Source organism: Empidonax traillii, unplaced genomic scaffold (genome assembly GCF_003031625.1).
Source record: "Empidonax traillii isolate 1590-97213 ecotype Southwest subspecies unplaced genomic scaffold, ASM303162v1 scaffold498:size1131258, whole genome shotgun sequence".
NCBI classification, from domain to species: domain Eukaryota; kingdom Metazoa; phylum Chordata; class Aves; order Passeriformes; family Tyrannidae; genus Empidonax; species Empidonax traillii.
In genome coordinates this window covers 1,005,509-1,023,485 of record NW_020955691.1, presented here as the reverse complement: position 1 = coordinate 1,023,485, position 17,977 = coordinate 1,005,509, and the positions used below count along the sequence as shown (strand labels likewise).

Here is a 17,977-nt window from a genome sequence, read left to right as displayed (position 1 = left end):
AAGCCCAGCTATTTCAGTTTTTCAGCTGGACTCAGCAACTAACATTTGTTTTTTGGTACAGCCACTTCCTTTAAAGGCCTTTTCCCCAATTAAAAGAGAAATGTTTCTCAAACATATCAGGAGATCAAAATCAAAATACAAAGAAAAAAATGTATCAAATAGCCTTTAAATCTGAATGAAATGATGTATTTGTATATCCATGTAGCTGTATTTTTTAAAAAACCATAACACACTTCCTGTATTGTCACATAATCTATGGGCTTACAGTTTTAAAAGCTTTAAAGTGAACAATTGCTGAAAAAGCTCATTTCTGAAGCAAAGCATTTTGAGTTTGCATCTGACTGATAACTGAAAAATCAGTCACCTGTACACACATCTCTGGCACTGAGCATATTTAAACCGGATAGCAAACAACTCTAAAGCCAAGGCTGCAAAAAAAAGAACTAAAAGAAACCAAGACACAAATGAAAGCCACGAAGTCGCTCAAAAGGACTACTCATCATCCAGACTCCCAGCACCATCAAGCCAACAGGGCATTTAAAGGCTTCAGTCTGTTCGCATTGCCAAAGAACTGCCCGGAGCCAGGAACAGCGTTTGGCACTTGATTCTTTCATTCCTCTGAAATGCAAAAGTGGAACAATCCTGGCCCTTGCCTAATAGTAAAAGCAATCCAGGAAACTCCTTGAGTATCAGATACTTCCGGAGACAATGCCATTCGCTGGCAAAGCTCCCTTTCCTTACCAAGTCTGATAAGAGAGATGACACCCCCTTGCCCACCCACTGACAAACTGAAGATACTCGGCACAGATACAGAGCCCACACTTGCTAATGTGTGCAGCTACATCTTTCTTCTAGATGAACTATAATTATTATTCCACGTATGGTTTAGCAAGTTTAGTCTAAGCAAGATTTCATTTGAAGGGAAGTTTGCTAATGGATACTAAATAGCAGAACAAAATATCTAGAGAACAACCCTTGAATCTTTGGCTGTTCCTGGCTGTAAAAAGGCAGCTATGGCCACAGCCTTATCAACACATCCACTGAGGTTTCAACTGGCACACATTGGGAAAGCAAAAGCATTTCTGCTTAGATCGTGTGCCATTCATACACTTCTAAGCCACTCCCATCAAAGATAAGCAGGCTGGATTTTTTTCCTCTTTTTTTTGGCTACCAAATGGTAAAGCTAACCAGTTATGCACTAAGCTCTAAATGCTATGCATCTCTGTGGTGCCCTCATGCTCAAAATAAGGTGTAAGGAGTATCTGTAAGAATCCTATTCAGGAGGAAAAAAACCAAAAACCCTAAATGTGGTGGGTTGGCACTCACCAGTTACCATCATGAGCAATTATTAATTCAGCTGTGGGAAAAAAATTAATTTATTGCCAATCAAATCAGAGAGAAATAAGGATAAATCTTAATCATCTTCCCTCCACCACCACCATCCCTTCTTCCCAGGCTCAACTTCACTTCCCAATTCTCTACCTCCTTCCCCACCAGCAGCACAGGGGGACTGGGGACTACAGTCAGTTCATCATACTTGGTCTCTGCTACTCCTTCCTCCTCAGGGGGAAGACTCCTCACATTCTTCCCCTGTTCCAGCATGGGGACTGCTGTTGTGCACTTTTCTTCATCTTCTGAAATCTGTTATCCCAGCAGTGCTAGCACTGTCACTGATGGGCATAGCCCTGGCCAGCAGTGGGTCCATCAGAGATAGGGGAAGCTTCCAGCATCTTCTCACAGAAGGCACCCCTGTAAATCCTCTGCTACCAAAACCTTGCCACACAAAGCCAAGACACTGCCAAAAAAGCAAGACCTTCAAGCCATGCCTTGCCAACTCCCCCCGAGCGTTACAACTGGGTCCTAAGTTCCAGACTAAACCGCCTCCGTTTTCACATGTCCAATAAACAAAAGCTCACCCCGGCCTTTTCGCCCTGAATGTTTTTTGAAAAGCACTACACTAGACAAAGTCTTTCTGTCCAGCACCTGACAGAATTCAGCTCCATTCTGCCATTCAGTTACACAACACTGACCACAGCAATCTGCAGCAAAAGGTTAGGTATTTGAGTAACTACAAAGCTTCACTGTGACCAAAATGTTAGTCTGCTATGGGGACAGGGGACCATGAAGATAAGCTCCTGAGTCCTACACCAAATTTATCCTTCTTTTTCTTCCACCTTGGGCAAGGGGGAAAAAAACAACCAAACAAAAAAAACCAACCAAACAAAAAAACTTCACATGAATCCTATTAAAAGAACATGTCTGCTAACAGTAGCAAACAAACTCAGCAACTCCTTCAGCAGATTACAGTTACCAAAAGGCAGGAATGTGATCAGGAACAGGTCTGTTAAAATCCTCATATCATTCTTAGAGAGTAGCACCAAAAGCCAAGGGAAAAAAGTCTTAACAGTTAAAGAATACACCCAGAAGCACGGAGAGATCTGAATAAAGCACACTGTTGAGAAAAGCAAGGAGGCTATTAACTTTCCACCTCAGAAAGCCGGAATTCTCCAAAGCAACTGTCAGATTCTCCCAAAGCACAACACAACCAACAGCAATGCAGTTACCCAAGGAGTTGGAAGTCACCTTAAAGTTTTAAGGGGAAAAGTTACATCCCTCCCAATCCCACTAGGAAGTGGGACTTTTCTATGCCAGGAGCACTTTTTGAATAGGCCCTAAGCATAATAATTGCAAGCAGTCTGATAGGAGGCAATCAAACCTGTCTACCAGGGCAGAGCTCCAAGCTCTGTTATGCGTATCCTATCTACTCGTGTTTACGGAATATTTATTGACTTACCCCAAATTAGGGAACCTGTTGCCAGATACTCTCCAAGTTGTCTCAACATGGAAAACAGCCCTGCCTGAACCTTGAAAGAAGTCTAGGAAGAGCACAACAAAAAATTAGAAAAAAAAAAAAATTCTCTTCTGTGAGGGATGTTCTCAGTGGAATCTGTGTGGAAGTGCTGATGTACTTATGGGCAAGACACCTACCTAACACAATAAAGATCAGAGAGCGCTCTTAATTAATCATTACCTTGGTACCTAAACACACATTAGATGTGTTACCTCCTTCAGCAAGAATTACCCGTGAGTTTCCAACCCACAGCCTGCAGTGTATTAGGGCAGTTCACCTCCCAGCAAGGTACAAACACAAGTTCCTCAAGTTCCACTGCCCAGCAACAAACCTGCTGTATGTTTGCTTTAACAGGCCTCTCTCAGGGGCCTGTGGCAATCTGGAACAAGGTACTCCTAAAAAAACAACTCCTGAAGCAAAATCCAGGCTGCCCTCTCTAATGAGTCAGCCTGGAAACGCTTTCACGTGGACAAGCTGCTTCAGTGCTCTAAAACAGCTCTCCAGGCACTACTGGTACATAAATCCTGTGAATCAACTCACCCCCTGATCACACAGATCCCATACAGTGCAGAAGTACTTGGGGAGAAACTACTTATTGGCATATCAACCTGGCTAGAAGAGTCTGTGCCTGGAGATCCTGTCCAAAACCTGTGCTCAGGACCAGCCACAGCCTCCCTTGTGCTGTGGACACAAACCCAGTATGCTTTAGGCATATTTTAACAGAAGGGCCCAAGCCTGGAGATACCATCAACATGTCACCAGAAAAACAAACCAGAAGACCAAAATCCCCACTGGCTCACAAATCCTGCTCAAAACAGAGTCAAAATGCCCAAGAAACCCTGTAACACAGAAAATTTCAAAAAGCTAGTACTGGAAAGCAGATAGAAAATGTAACAGAATAGAAGTTGTTATAAGAGTCTTAGTCACTTCCCTGCATGACCACCTATTCACTGCTGGATTTTAACACACATGTTTGACTGCTGCTGTAACAGAGCCCTGACAGCCCCTGTGCTCCTTCCTGTTCCTGACTCACTGACCTGACCCACGAGAGCAGAACACTCAGCAGGTGAGCTCACACCTTCCAAGCACTCACACCGAGGAACTCCACGCAGGATCTGTAACACCTCCATGTGATAAAGAGCAAACACTGATTGCCTCCAATACAGAGCAACCCTTAGTAGGGAACATCAGTGCTCCACTGAGTTCGTAGCTCAAGCTCAATAGCAACATTTCATCCCTGTTGGAGAAGTGTTAATTGCCAAAGCTTCTCACACTTATTTAAACCTGGTAAGTTATCTTCCTTCAAATCTACCTGAAACACTTTGATTCTCCTTACCACTGGCAGCAGAGGATTTGAGGCCTCACATCAGCCAGCTGTGGTACCAGGCAGAAGCACAACTTCCCCCACAGCTCTTGGGACAGCCTGGCATGACTCAGTCCTTGTGCTAAATTGTGCTCTTCTTGTAATGATCAGCAAGGACTGACAGCTGGACTACAGATGTCAGAAGAAACCAACTGACTAATTAGCTATTTTTCATTTTTTAAAGAAGGTCAAACCAAATCTAGTTTTCAGCAGATATTTTCTATTTTTATTTAGTACATACATGAATAAGCTTAATTATAAAGCAAGGGAGCAAAACCACAGTTAAATCCACAGGTTTTTTTAAGTTTAAAGATGAAAGACGATACCTACAAGCACGTCCAAAGAAACTGTCGCACAGCATAAAGCCCATTTATATTTATATTGTGCTTTAAAAAGGTTCACATAATAAAGGCAATTGACAGAAAACAGAGAAAAGACACTTATGAGCTTTCTTGTTTTCCAAAAAGTCCTTTACACTTACTGCTCCTGGAGGTGCTACACCCTACACACAGTTTTCATGAGCAACACGATCCTCTCAATTTAGGACACTTCTGAGAGCTCCTAAAACGCATCACAAGTTCAATGCAGATGATGTGCTGAACAAGATTAACAGGTACATATTACAAACCTAAAATGAGGTGTTTAATTTTGTCATGAGGTTAAGTTACAAACGCACTTGACGCTTATTTTCTTGGCTTTCATAAATGCAAGTAAAAAGTTACCAGCTCTCTTATTTACCTACTTGCCCAGCTTTCTGTCCAGTGTCCTCAAAATTGTCAATAAATGGATTTCCATTTAGATGCATACCTTATCAACTTTGCTTCTCACCCTACATCAAGTCTGCTAGAGACTTCAGAGGATTTCACAAGTTAAAATCCACAAGACTATATTCTGTCAGTATTTTTGGAGCATCGTCAACACCAAAATAGCTGGCTATAGGAAACTAACATTTAAAATAGGGGTCCCAAATAAAAAAAATGCTTCTGCTTGTTCCAAGGAAAACCTCATTTTATTTTTGAGCTGTCTGCCAGTGAAGGGCAAACCATGCTGCACATAACCACACATTCACATGGATTGCATTCAAAAAAAAACAAGTGTTCACAGTGCTATTGGTCACAGTATGTAGAATATTAATCTGGGCAATTCTAGGGAGAAGGTGAAGTTCAAAACCCAAAGGCTCCTATTTAATCATTACACATCCTGGAGCCTAAGGGTGTCATTACAGACCAGCCTAAAGGTCCTGCCTCTACCAAGGAAATGCTACAAAAACACCACAGTTTGAGCAAAGTAATAAGTGGAACGACATAACACCAACTCCTGAAGTAAACATGTCTTATCTCTTCCACAGACAGCTGGGGGTTTTGCTTTTGATCATTTTAAGTTATTTACATCTCTTTTTTTTTGCCTTAAGGTCCTTGATTTTCAAGTAATTCTGTTAATCTTATGATGTATTTCTGAAGCCTCATAGGGCATTCAAAAAACAAACCTCCCCACTATACAGAGGAAAAGGTTTCCATGAAATTTATATTTGGTAGATACTGATGAGATAATATCTGGACTTCTCATTCCCAAGTGTTTTCTCAGCTACACTTGGTACTTAGAGAACTCTGTAAATATCCTATTAGACAACAAGTCAAGACTGACAACAAGCAGAATCTCTACCCATCTTATTCATGCAGTTGTATTAGTAGCTAATGTCAAAAATACCATGCTAAAAACTACTTAATTTCCTCCCTTTTGACCCCCAAGAATTTTTTTTCAGACCCACACATTAACACAGTAGTTTGAGGAGTAGGTTTTGCTCTCAAAAACAGATAATGCACACTGTGCTGGTTAACCAAAGATGCATTTTTGAGAGAAGCATTCTGTTAACACCAGTATGTTTCACTGATAATATATTAACAGGCTAAGAGACCAGAAGATACAAAAGAAATCTGTGTGCCTTTTCAGAAAGGTCATTTTCCAAATGCAAATGAAAGGTGATCTGCCCAGTTCACATTATTCTTGTTATACAAATGTAAATTCCTTTTGTCTCAAGCATTGAACATTAACTGCTAGACAAGAAAAACTACCACTCAAAAGTTCTAGAACGGTAAACCCAAGGGTGCTTATATTGCATCTACAGCAAATTAACGACTGCCAAAGCAGTCATGTAAAACATGTATTTTGTGTTTCTGTGCCTATATTGTCTTCCAAGGGAACAGTAAGCAGTTTGCTGCTGAAAAATGTGAATAGGTCAGCTTCTAAAATCATCTAATACTAAATACACTGCAACTGAGTAACACTAGACATGCCTTTACATATAAAGAAAACCACGTGTTCTAGAACAAAATCCTAATCTGGGTGGAAAAAAAAAGATTAGCAGACAGAAATTAATAATAAGAGCACAAAGCCTAAAAATTAAATTTTGGTGTTTTTTATATTACAGTTTAGAGTAGTGTTACTGTACTATAAAAACTAATCAAGGTATCTCTAAACTAGTGACCATCTTCCTCACTCTCCATGTTTTTGATTGATGAGTTACAAAACAGGGTGGGGGGAGGAAATACCAAAACCAGACAGTGGTAGGAAGGTACAAGCACAAACTGTTTTCTGATTTTCCCCTTTGAGCACTGAAAGTTCCAACAGCTTTACTTGCACAAGAAAGTACAGCATTATGTCAGACTTCTCACTTCAGGAAAATTCTGCTTTGGGAATCCTTGCACTTAAAGCCAGGATGGAGGCTTTTGAAATAAACTGCACTTAGTTTTTAACATCAAATGCAAGTTCCAACTGTCTTCAGCATACGTGAGCAATGTTTCAGAGATGATAAACGCGGGGAAAACATTCATCCAGTTAAACCCACCTCCATGTCGATGCTTGCAGACAGACTGTAAAACGCAACACAAACAGGAACAACGCCCTGTTATTTTGTCAGTGATAAACTCAACAGCAAAGTAACAGCGATGGCTGACAAAAGGCTCAGTGCAGAGTTCGTCACTGTGGGCTGCTTTATTTCCCTCCTGTCCAAAAGCATCTCATCAGATTGATTATTCAGTGCCAACGAGGACAACCATGTTTGAAGTCAGGCTAGTCAGCAAAAACCTTACAGCGATCCTACTCTCCAATAGTAAGTTGTTACAGTCCAGTTTGGCAGATCTTAAAAGTGTTTAAGATTCACAACAGAGAGACTGTATTGTTGCCAGCTGTGGTATTTTCTTCTCTAGAAACCCAAGGCTTTCACAGGTTTTGAAATACTGCAATTTCAAAAGCAGAATGACAAGGACCAAAAACTCAGAGAAAGCTTCTTTACACATGAAGCACCAGAAGAGGGGGTTTTGCCAGACATGTTTTTCACATATATTTTTAATAGTTGCATATCAAATATTAAGAAATTAAGCCAAAGCAACTCTTGTTTAAATATCAAAATTTAGCTCAGGATGTTCAGCACTTACAGAAGGATATCAAGAGCTGTCCCTAGCACAAAATAACCCAGAGAGACAAGCCCTTCCATCTAAGGTGCAGAAATACTCAAGAGTATCTAATATGCTCAGCTGAGGCAGGCATCAGTTTGTGGAACATTCAAGAGTGGAGGTTGTTTGTTTTAATTAGAAACCTCCTTTTGTGCCAGACCATGCAGTTCTTGGAATTCCTTTATCTATAATGCATAGGACACAGATGTGGATTTCAGCACGTTTTGTAACAAGAGCACATGCCAAGACCATTAAGTAAGAACGTCAGACTCCACAGGACGCCTCTTGTCGTGCTCCATCTGTTTTGAGCTTCAGCCCACCCGCCTGCCACGGGCCGTGAACACGGACTCTGATCATGCTCTGCACCTACCCCATCCCCTGAGCACGGGACAGAAAGGAGCAGCCAGGCTGCACAGCAAATACTGATTTAAACCAAGGTGTGCCAGGCAGGCAGCTGGGGACACGTACTCCTAACAAGTTGTCAGAGCCAGTCATTTTGCAGGGCCCTAACCAACCCAGGAGGTGTTACAAATCAAATTGAGTGAGCAGACTCTTCTCGTTGTACATATTAGGATTGCCCCACTGAGAAGCTGAACTATTGGAGAGAAGTGCTCTGATGATTTCACTGCTGAATTATGTAAATGATTTTAAACTTTCACACAGACAGGACAATACACATAATCGCTAGACTTACACATGGTTACAGATTTCAACCTGTAAAATGTAAGATGATTTAAAAAAATATGACATTTTGAATAGAGCAGCTGCACTGTTATTATTACTGGAACTAGTTTCACTACTAGAAAGAATAAGCGGCAATGTGCAAGGGAAGAATGTAGTTTCAGAGTAGCTTTAATCAGTCTGGTCATACTGAGGCCAAAAACAATGCCAGTTTTGTCCTGCAACCTTCAATGCTCAACACAGCACTCACCTAGCAACTACACAGCATGAGCTGCTGCAGTTCACGGCAACTAACAAAAGACCAACTTCTGTCAATGCTCATTTTCATTCAGGTTGGCAAAACAACCAGACTCACCCTGTGGCCACAGAGCAACTTTTGGACCCCGTGGAAAGTGAAGGAACAGAGGGTGAAGGGCAGGAGGGCCCCTCGCAGCAACAGCCTGGTGAGATCTAGTTAAGCAGAGCATGAGATGCCAAGGATAACTGATACGTGGTGACTGAGTCTTTCCAGTTCTGTGATGAGAGACATTTCAGCACATCTCTCCGTCTCAATCCCTCACACCATGACAGCAGCTGCTTTTTCCCCACAGGTGCAGCACCAATTTACAGGCCTTTAAACTGGAAGGATTTGGGAAGAAATTTAGCATCAGCTTAACATCCCTTGTCTTTCAGCTGGAACCATCCTGCCAGGAGAGCAGGCTACAAACAAGTAAAAAAAAAAGTTTCCCAAAAATGGCCCTTCTGACTTGAAGATTAAGCCGTTCTTTGAAACAGCTCATGGTAGTATTGCTACTTAATTCCATCTGATGACCTGTGATAGTTTCAAGACAACTTGTTTGACAACAAGTTGATTAACAAACAAGAGGGCAAATATTTTTGTCCTTCATGCTTTTAAGTTTAAAAATTGTATTCCAAGAGCAAAACACAAAGCATACACCGTTACATAAAACACCCACACTCCAAACCAGATATTCCTGACAACAAACCAATCAACACAGGAGCTATGGCTTCAGCCACCATTCTCACATGTCTAGCAATTCTCGGGGCAGCTGGAAACGTCAAACAAAAAGAAAGTATTGAAAGTAGAGTAAGATAATGCCTTGGAAACGACTGTGAAAGAAACAGCTCCGATCTGTAAAGTAGCAAAGGCTAACACCTACTTTCAGGTCACCTCTTGTGTCCCCCAGACAGTCTTTGTCCAGCTTAACCTATTTACAGTTATAATCTAATATCAGAACCAAGGAATACTTGCTGAATCTTTTACCTTACATCTCTTGCTCATTGCAAGGCTATAAAATGAGGGTAGGGAAGGTAGACATTATATTTACAAACAGAAAGCTAATTACTAATACCCAAGACAAATACATCCTCCCAAGGACCACTGCAACTCTCCCTTCCAACATCCATGGATGCTGACCAACTTTGCTGGCAACAAACCATGTACTTAAACATGAGGGTAGAGAGTGTTGCAAAGCAACACAGATGGGGGAACTTTCATTTTTAAGTGAGGAGGGGAAAAAAGTTAACAGATTACAGTAGACAGTCTGCTCTAACAGATTGCAAGTACAAAATGGCCATCTACTTTGTATTTAGGATGCTTCACATCTTTGCTTGGCACAAGAGGATGGTCTGATCTCATCCATACCAGGCTGTGACTGACAAGTACTCAGCGTGTTTACTATTAAATACTGTCTCAGCAACTGATGTGTACACAATTGCTCAGACCTTACAAATGAGAAGAATGAGCAATCAAAGCAGGCTAAAAGTCAAGCACAAGCTCTATTTGAAGTTAACAAGATGGGCAGCCACAAATTTCAAAGCTATTCCCACCATTAGGGGCTAAGAACTTGATAAGATGTACCACTCCGAGGAGTTTTCTGAGACTCTGAAAGAGATTACCATTTTCTTGTTGGTTTTGTAAGGGAAAAAATAAAAAACCCTGCAATAAACATTCCAAAAACTGTTGAAATAGCCAGTGTGTTTTAGAAGTAATGACGACCTGTACCTACTACAGCAGCAACCCACTGACACAAAACTTGAAAATTAAAAGATGTTTTAATTATGTGCTTCCAGTCTTCTGCTTCTTGACATGAAGAAGACATCCAATTAGTACAAGGTATTTCACAAGTTGAGGTACTTAAGTATAGAAGAATTTATAGAGCAAAGGGAAACGATTTCATTAAAACAAAGATCAGTAGGTGGAACAGTGAATTTGAACCACTCCCTGTTTCCTGTGCATGAGTCCTCAAGACAATTCATATGCAATTAAGAATTCTAATTCTCTACTAGCTCCATTCCCTAGATCCTTCAAGCTTTAACCAAACTCTTTTAGTGAAGTTGATGAATTCTAAATTGTAAAGTCTCAAACTCCATCAGAGGGCAGTTTGCTCGGGACATACGTGTCAGGACAAGTCCCCATGTCAGAAGTCAGCAAAGGGCACTGCCACACACCTACAAATTACTATTTTGCTGCTCTTTTGGCCCTGAAAAATAATAGGTCAGTCAGAGGAGGAGAACTGCCACAGCCAGAACAACTGCTGCTCCTTCCCATCACCAGTCAAGACCACAAGTACTCCTGATGGCTGCCTGCACACAACACACGGACAGAGTGATACCCACAGCTCTCACAGTCACCACAGCAGAACTGAAATGCTACAGAAACAAGAGAGAACCCCAAGCCTCCACAGCTACACAGTGGTTACAAATACTTCCATGTTTCTTATGGCATTTGAGGTAAAGGCAGTACACACCTTCCAAACTCCTAACACACAAGTCAGAGAAACAAAGTCACTGGAACAGGTATGTCTGGAAAGGGACCAGGAAGGGGAACAGATCAAAGAGGAAGATGGCATAATGGATACTGAGGAAAGAGGACAAGGAGGACAGCCTCAACACCACTGAATTAAGACCTCTAATGTCACACTACATCTACTTTCATGCTATGTCTCACCTTCCGTTTCCACATGAATTTTGCTTTATTAAGCAAAGTTAAACAATAGTCTCAAAGCTGTCCAAGTTCTCATTGAACACTTTCCCCTTCCTGAGGAGTTGAACACTGACAAACTATTTAAGTTCCACAGCTAGGAAACAAGGGCACAAGAAGGTGGAAAGGATGTATAAATAATATTAAGGACTCCATTTTTAGCAAAAATAATTAGGGCACACAAGTGAGTGACCAGTGGCAACCAGGAAACCAAACTACATGGAACTGCACAGTGCATTATCCTTTATTGCCTTTTGCAATAAATCCGTGGAGAGCAGTAGCTGTTCTCTTCATTCCTTGTGCTATTGGTTCGGCTCATAGAGGACTTAAGCCTCAAAATGCAAATACAACCCTTAAAAATCCACTTCATGGGGAAAAAATAGCCATCTCCACAAGAATCTGGTCATCAGAAACTGAGGTGCTCAGCATCGCTGCTATTTCCCTTTTACCCCACACAGTTTAAGTTGTTAAAATAAGAATTTTCTGGTCGGTGCTCTTAGGTAAGGAGGCAGAAACAGGTTCAGCAACTCTATCTCATGTACAGAAAGTAAGCTTATGTCTCTTGCCTCTGGCGCTGTGTATTGCCCATGGGAAGACCACACGGACAAAGTGCACCAACAGCAGTTCTTCCCACAGCCTCTCTTCCAAACCAGTGTCGTCCTCTGCCTACTCGGGAACACGATGCGCTACTTTGCAAGTTTCAATTATGTGACAAATCCCAAGGGGGTGGCAGCGAGAGGGAGGACTGCTACTTATCTAGGTGAGTGGGCTGCAGCAGCAAAGCCTACCTGGTGGTTTGAGAGGGCTTCCTGACCAAGTTTTCAGATGAAATTACACCAGACAGTTTAAGAAGGAATGTTTGTCACCAACGAAACATGGAAATCCTATTACACCCTGCTCTGGGTCGTACGCTCCTGCCTCATACTTCTACACTAATTCGGATGCTTGCTGGACTGCTTTGTGCGCAGGTTCACTTCATTTGCCTGGCAAAAACTCTCACGCAGCAAATCTCAGCTCGAGTGACCCAAAAAGCCCTGGGAGCCCCAGTGCTACTCAGCAAGAAGCACAAGGAAGACTGCTGCCCAAATCCTACTCAACTTTTATGAGGGAACATTATTCAAATGAGCACAATAAGCCATCAGTTTCACGAAGGAACAGCACAACGCCCGTGAAAAATACCAGAGGCTGTACCGCAGTTTACTCTTTCTCAAACAGAACTTACACAACGTGTAACATGATACCTCCCACCTGAGAAAGCTTGCCTCTTCGGCTGCCAAAAACTCGACTTTAGGAAGCCGAGAACACAACTCTGCCAGTCTACCTGTTCATCAGCTGATGGCCTGCACTGACCACAGACCCCGTCCCGCACTCGCCGCCCTTCTCGCAGCCCTCTCAGCTCTGCCTTGAGTTAGAAATGAACCGGATTTTATAGATTATGATCAGCCATAAGTTAAAAAGGTTTATAGGTTACTTTACATCAATTTACAAGCAAGGCGTGTGACAGGCACAAGCAGCCTGAGCTTGCCGGCTCTGCAGCCCCAGGAAACTCGCACTTAGAGCAGAAAACACACGGAACGACCAGGAGGGACAAGCTGTGCTCGCCAGGAACCCGGTGCAGTTTTGCGAGAGTTTCTGGGCGCACAAGGACTCTCGGAGGCACAGAACGCTCAGGGAGCGCGCAGGGTGCTCGGCTGCAGAGGACCGCGGGAAGGAAGAAAGGAGCGCCGCCTCCCCCGGGATCACCCCCTGCCGCGGGAGATGAGCCGCCCCCCGCTGCCCCAGCCCGGCACTCACACGACCGCCCGGGAGATCATCCAGGACACCATCGCGGCGGCGAAGGCGGCGCGTCCCCTCAGCCGCCCGGGCCGCAATGGCCGCGGCCCCGCCCCGCCCGCGCCACCGGGGCTGTACGCATGCGCCGTGAGGCCGCGGGGCGGGGCCGCGCCCGCAGGGGCGGGAGGGGAGCGGGGCGTGAGGGGAGTCCGCCGAGTGTGAGGGGATGGAGGCGGGGTGAGGGTGCCCCGGGTGTTCGGCTCCAGTGAGAAGTGTCTGTGTGTGGGAGACGCTGACCCCTTGCCTGGGCTTTTGTCCTGTGCCCCCATGCGCTTACGCTGACTGTAGGACTCACCAAAACCTCCGTGTCGTCCCCTGAAGTCGCCTCAGTGTAGTGGGACAGGGTCGCTGGAGGGCTTAGGTGAAGGTGCTGTGTGTCACCCGGCTGGAGCCCTCCGTAAGGAGGAGCAGAGCGTGTGGCAGCGGCTCCCTGGGCTCCAGCACCCCCTGAATCACCCCGGGAAGGCGCTTGTTGACGAGCACTCGGTACAAAAGGCTATCCAGGGACACATCCTTGGGCGGCCACACAGACTGCTATGTGCAGGTACACCAAAGCTTCGGGTAAGCAGGAGGATACCTGTGGAAGGACTTAGTGCCTGTGCGTCCCGTTGCCTTTGTTCCTTCCCTACACACCTTGTTATCAGCTGCTGCCTAAGGCAGTACGGCAGCAGAGCCCACAGTGTGACCCACTCCAGGTATTCCTGCCGAGCTCATGGTCTGGCAGGTCAGGACATGCAGGAGAAGCTGACTGCTCCCTGATAGATTGCCTAATCCATTGCAACCCATCCCCGCGTACCAGCATTACACTTCCTGCAGAACTGTTTGCACACATAAAAGGACAATATTTTGCTGAAACTGACTCATCTTCTGTCAGGAGAGGAGGTTGTACCAAATTCTACCCATGCCATCGCTGGAAATATTCAACTCCACTGATTTCAGTACGAGTTACAGAGTGATACCCAAAGCGACAGATGTCGATGCCACTGAACATGCCACTCAGCAGCTACAGTAGAGAAAGAGAAGGTTACTGTTTCAATACTGCTCCTGCTTACTCTCACAGAAAGTGACATGCCAAAGTCAGCGTCAGAATCTGTAGCAGAAATTAGTTCTTTAACAGGTCTTTAAGTGGGAATAATGTGCAGTTTCCCTGCCTGCCATACAGTAGGAAGAAAGAGCTTATTCTTTGTGAACTACTCACTGCCTTATTCAGATGAGAGGTGTGAGGTGAGTGCAAGATGGTTTCTGTTCCACAGGCAAGCGCTAGAATTCCTCACCTTCACCAATGAGTAGAATCCAGCTACAGGTATCTGCACTCCCTGGCAGCCTTCAAACACACATGCAGTCAAAAGGCCAAAAGAAATGAAAGGAAGAGGGTGAATAAACAATCTTGGAAGATTTCAACAATGGCAATGCTTGAAAACTGTTGCTGTAGCTGTGTACTGTGAAAGTTGAAGCCTGGAATGGGAAAGTACCCATTATAAAAATTAACTATTTTTAACCATGTAGGAATTTGGGTCTTGCAAATAATGATATTGCCCATCTTGAGCGTCTCTTCAACTTCACCTTCATACGGGGTTACTGGTGCAGGAAGAAGTAGAGAGGAATTTGTTTGTGAGCAATTTAAAGTACACCACTCATCACAGTTTTGAAAGAGGCCTAACCTGAACGCATTCTTGCTTTCATTCAATGAAAGGAAAAATCTGAACCACTACTTCTATACTCTGAATAGCAAACCCCTCCAGTGACAGACTGTACAGAGCAAACTCACACAGAAAAGCATTTGTAATATAAATTACCTGGGAGAGATTACATTTTAGACTCCAGCTCTGTAAACTCCTGCTGCCTGCCTGACGCTGTGCTGAAGTTTGTAGCATTCCAGTCCCTCCAGAGCAAACTGCAAGATGAGAACTCTACTTTATAGCACATGAAATTAAGTACACAATACATTTCTTCACCACAAGCAATTGTGCGTTCGGTACTAGCTCAGAGAACCATTCCAGAAAAAGACTGATACTCTTTTTTTACTGTCTGAGATCATGTGTACAATAGTTCCATAGCTGCATATTTTATTTCATATGGAGTATGTTTAAAGGAAAACCACTCCTTATTTTGTAGCAAGACATTTATTTTCCTTGCGTTTGTTGCCATGGCAATACTGTCTCTGGTGGAAAGCTAAATTTACATTTAAAGAGGCATTTTTTTTAAGGGGTAAAGGCAGATGGCTCCTAAGAGTAATTTACCTTGCTAAGAAGATTAGACTTTATTTCATAGAATGTTTTGAGACTTAATTCCGTGCAACGAGCTGGGTGGTGTTTGCTGGGCCCCCAGCAGACAGGCACAGGGATGCCACGTGAACTTCCCTGTATTCCAGTTCACACATAATGATAATCCATACTCCTGTATGGCAGAAATAGAGAGAGCAACATGGCAATTAAATCCATGCCATGTACTTATTCAAACCTGGTGTGTCTTACTCATATGTCTGCCTATTTTTATGTAAGGAGGAGACTTCCAGGTATCTCATTATGGGATATTTTTGACACTCCTTCCAAAAGCCACTTGATATAGTTTAAAAGTTCCTGTAAATAGTTTTAACAGTGTTTGGAAAATCATTTGTAAAGGTCACGTAACTTTGATATAATACAATGTATATGTGCAAACACCAATGTTCAACTTGCATCTCTTTTACAGGGTAAACCAACATCTCAGTTACACTGTAGATGTGCAAATAGCAATTGAGCAACATTTAGGAAGACATGAGCTAGTTTCTGAGAGAGGGGTCCACCCTCCCTGTATTAGGAGGATATGTTCCCCCAAAGACAGCATCACATGTGTTAAAAATGCATATAGTTAATCACAGTGCTAGGCTTCTCTTAACTTTGCTGTTCTGTATTAATCTATTCCAGAGGAGTCTCAAGTAGAGAACAATTTGAAAAAATACAGAATTCTTTCAGTTACTGAATCATATCACATATTTGTGATTTTGGTACTAGAACACAGAACAGATGATGCCAGTTTACTTGTGGAAACAACAGAACACATAATGGGTGAGGATAACCATTTCTAAGCTGGTGTGATTATTAATTAACATGGCTGAAATGTATGGTTTATGCTACCTTCAAATATTTAACTCCTCATCTATCTTTCCTGTGAAGCAACAGCAAAGGTAGATTCTAATCTCCAGATAAACAGCCCAGTAGTCCTTCTGCCTTAATGAGATTTCATTTGAGAGAGAGAGAGAGAGAGTGTTGGGCAATGCTGTGAACGTTCTATGAAACCAAAGCAGCTGAAGCTTTTGCACAGAATTCTGGCCATGCCACTTCTTGCTCACATGTGTGTTCAGCCTCCCAGCACAGCATCTCCCCAGGGAACAAGGCAAAGCCAGTTGGTGTCTAACACAGCTGTGTCTTAAGCTATTTTTTTTTCCAACACACAGACAGACAGAATGCCAAGAGGCCGTGTGTTTATCTTTTTCATAAGTGTTATTGTGATATTTATTAACATTCCAAATTAGTCATGTGAAGCATCCAACTTAATGAAAAAACAAATAGTTTAAAATTGATAATTCTGCCTTTTTTTCCTCTCCATTTGGCATGTTTCACCACTGTTCTCACAGTTTTATTACACACAGTCTGACATTCATTTTAATGCTCTTGCTTCTATATAAATAAATAAAATCCTTGGGTTTTGAATAATTTCTTCCCCTCATGTTCACAGATACACCTGCAAATGCAAAACCTGAAGAGACAAACGGCAGCGTGATGTAAAATTTATGGTTTAGGGGTTTTCTCAAAGTCAGTTGCCTGACTTTCAGGGCCCTGACAGTTTCAGTTAGTTCTGAATTTTAAGCAATGTGGAATTTAGAATTCAAAAGGCATCTAGCTGGAGTTGTAGGATGACTGCACTACATATTAGAGGGAAATCTTTGCAATGAGATGAGTTTACAATGACAGGCCCATGGATTTTTTTTCCTTCTAAGACTAGAAAAGAATGAAGTCTAGCACTGTTAATTCTGTGAGTTGTAGGTCAGGAAAAGCAGATAAGGCTGGGACAAAACACCAAAAGCAACCCAGAACAGCCTTGTCAATATAAAGCCAGAGCATTTCCATCACTCCAGCACTAGCCTGTTTTGACTGCAGCAGGCAGTTCAGACAGAATCCAATTAATTTGATTAAAAGTACAAACACTAAAAGCGTACTCTGCTTCCTATTTTAAAGAAAATTCACCATGCTGTGAAAGGGCTTATCATGAAAAGGCAATCACTATTGATTTGTTTTATCAATTTTTAATGGCTTGCAATGGGTTAAGTGCCTCTAATTCCTTCTTACCAGAAACATAAGAGCACCCCTTAGGATTTTTTTCTTCTGAAGGGAAATGTGATCTAAAGAGGAAGGGGAAAGTTCAGAACAGCTCCATCTGAGACTTTCTCCTGGCAGCAGTCATATGTCCATCCTACCTTATTGCTTCCATTTGGAGTTGAAAGCATATGAAATGCAGCCCCACAAGGGCAAGCTGAGGCAACAGAGGAGCTGATTTCCAGCTCATTAGGAGTACCCAGGAGGCTCTCACAGAGCAGCTCTGCTGTCCCTGTCACTTCCCCATGTCTGCATTGATAAGCCACAGACAGAGAGGTCTGACCTGTACTGCACTGGACCTCTGCAGCTAAGTGCGACCACACCAGTGCAGCCCAGGTTGGTATAGGTTATTTTCCCCCTGTTCCCAAGTAGAACAGCATTAAAGCTGTTCAAAAGCTGCAAATTAATGTTTCAGTAAATATATGCCTCTCCCTCCTGGGAGCAAACCCATTTTAAATG

General features: G+C 42.9%; 1 protein-coding gene and 1 long non-coding RNA gene across 4 annotated transcripts in view; one reads left to right on the top strand and one right to left on the bottom strand.

Moving 5' to 3' along the window:
• REEP3 (receptor accessory protein 3) overlaps positions 1-13,220 on the bottom strand; it is a 35,711-nt gene extending 22,491 nt beyond the window's left edge. For all 3 annotated transcript variants that reach the window (XR_003572641.1, XM_027896473.1, XM_027896474.1), the window contains exon 1: positions 13,125-13,220. Coding sequence is in view for 2 of the 3 variants with exons in the window: in XM_027896473.1 (XP_027752274.1) it covers positions 13,125-13,156 (32 nt within the window). In the remaining variant the exon portion in view is untranslated. The remainder of the gene's footprint in view (positions 1-13,124) is intronic.
• Positions 13,221-13,366: 146 nt separating this feature from the next.
• LOC114063889 lies at positions 13,367-17,341 on the top strand. Its single transcript, XR_003572637.1, has 3 exons — positions 13,367-13,707; positions 14,038-14,171; positions 15,855-17,341. It is a non-coding gene; the product is annotated as an uncharacterized LOC114063889 (long non-coding RNA).
• Positions 17,342-17,977: the final 636 nt, after the last annotated feature.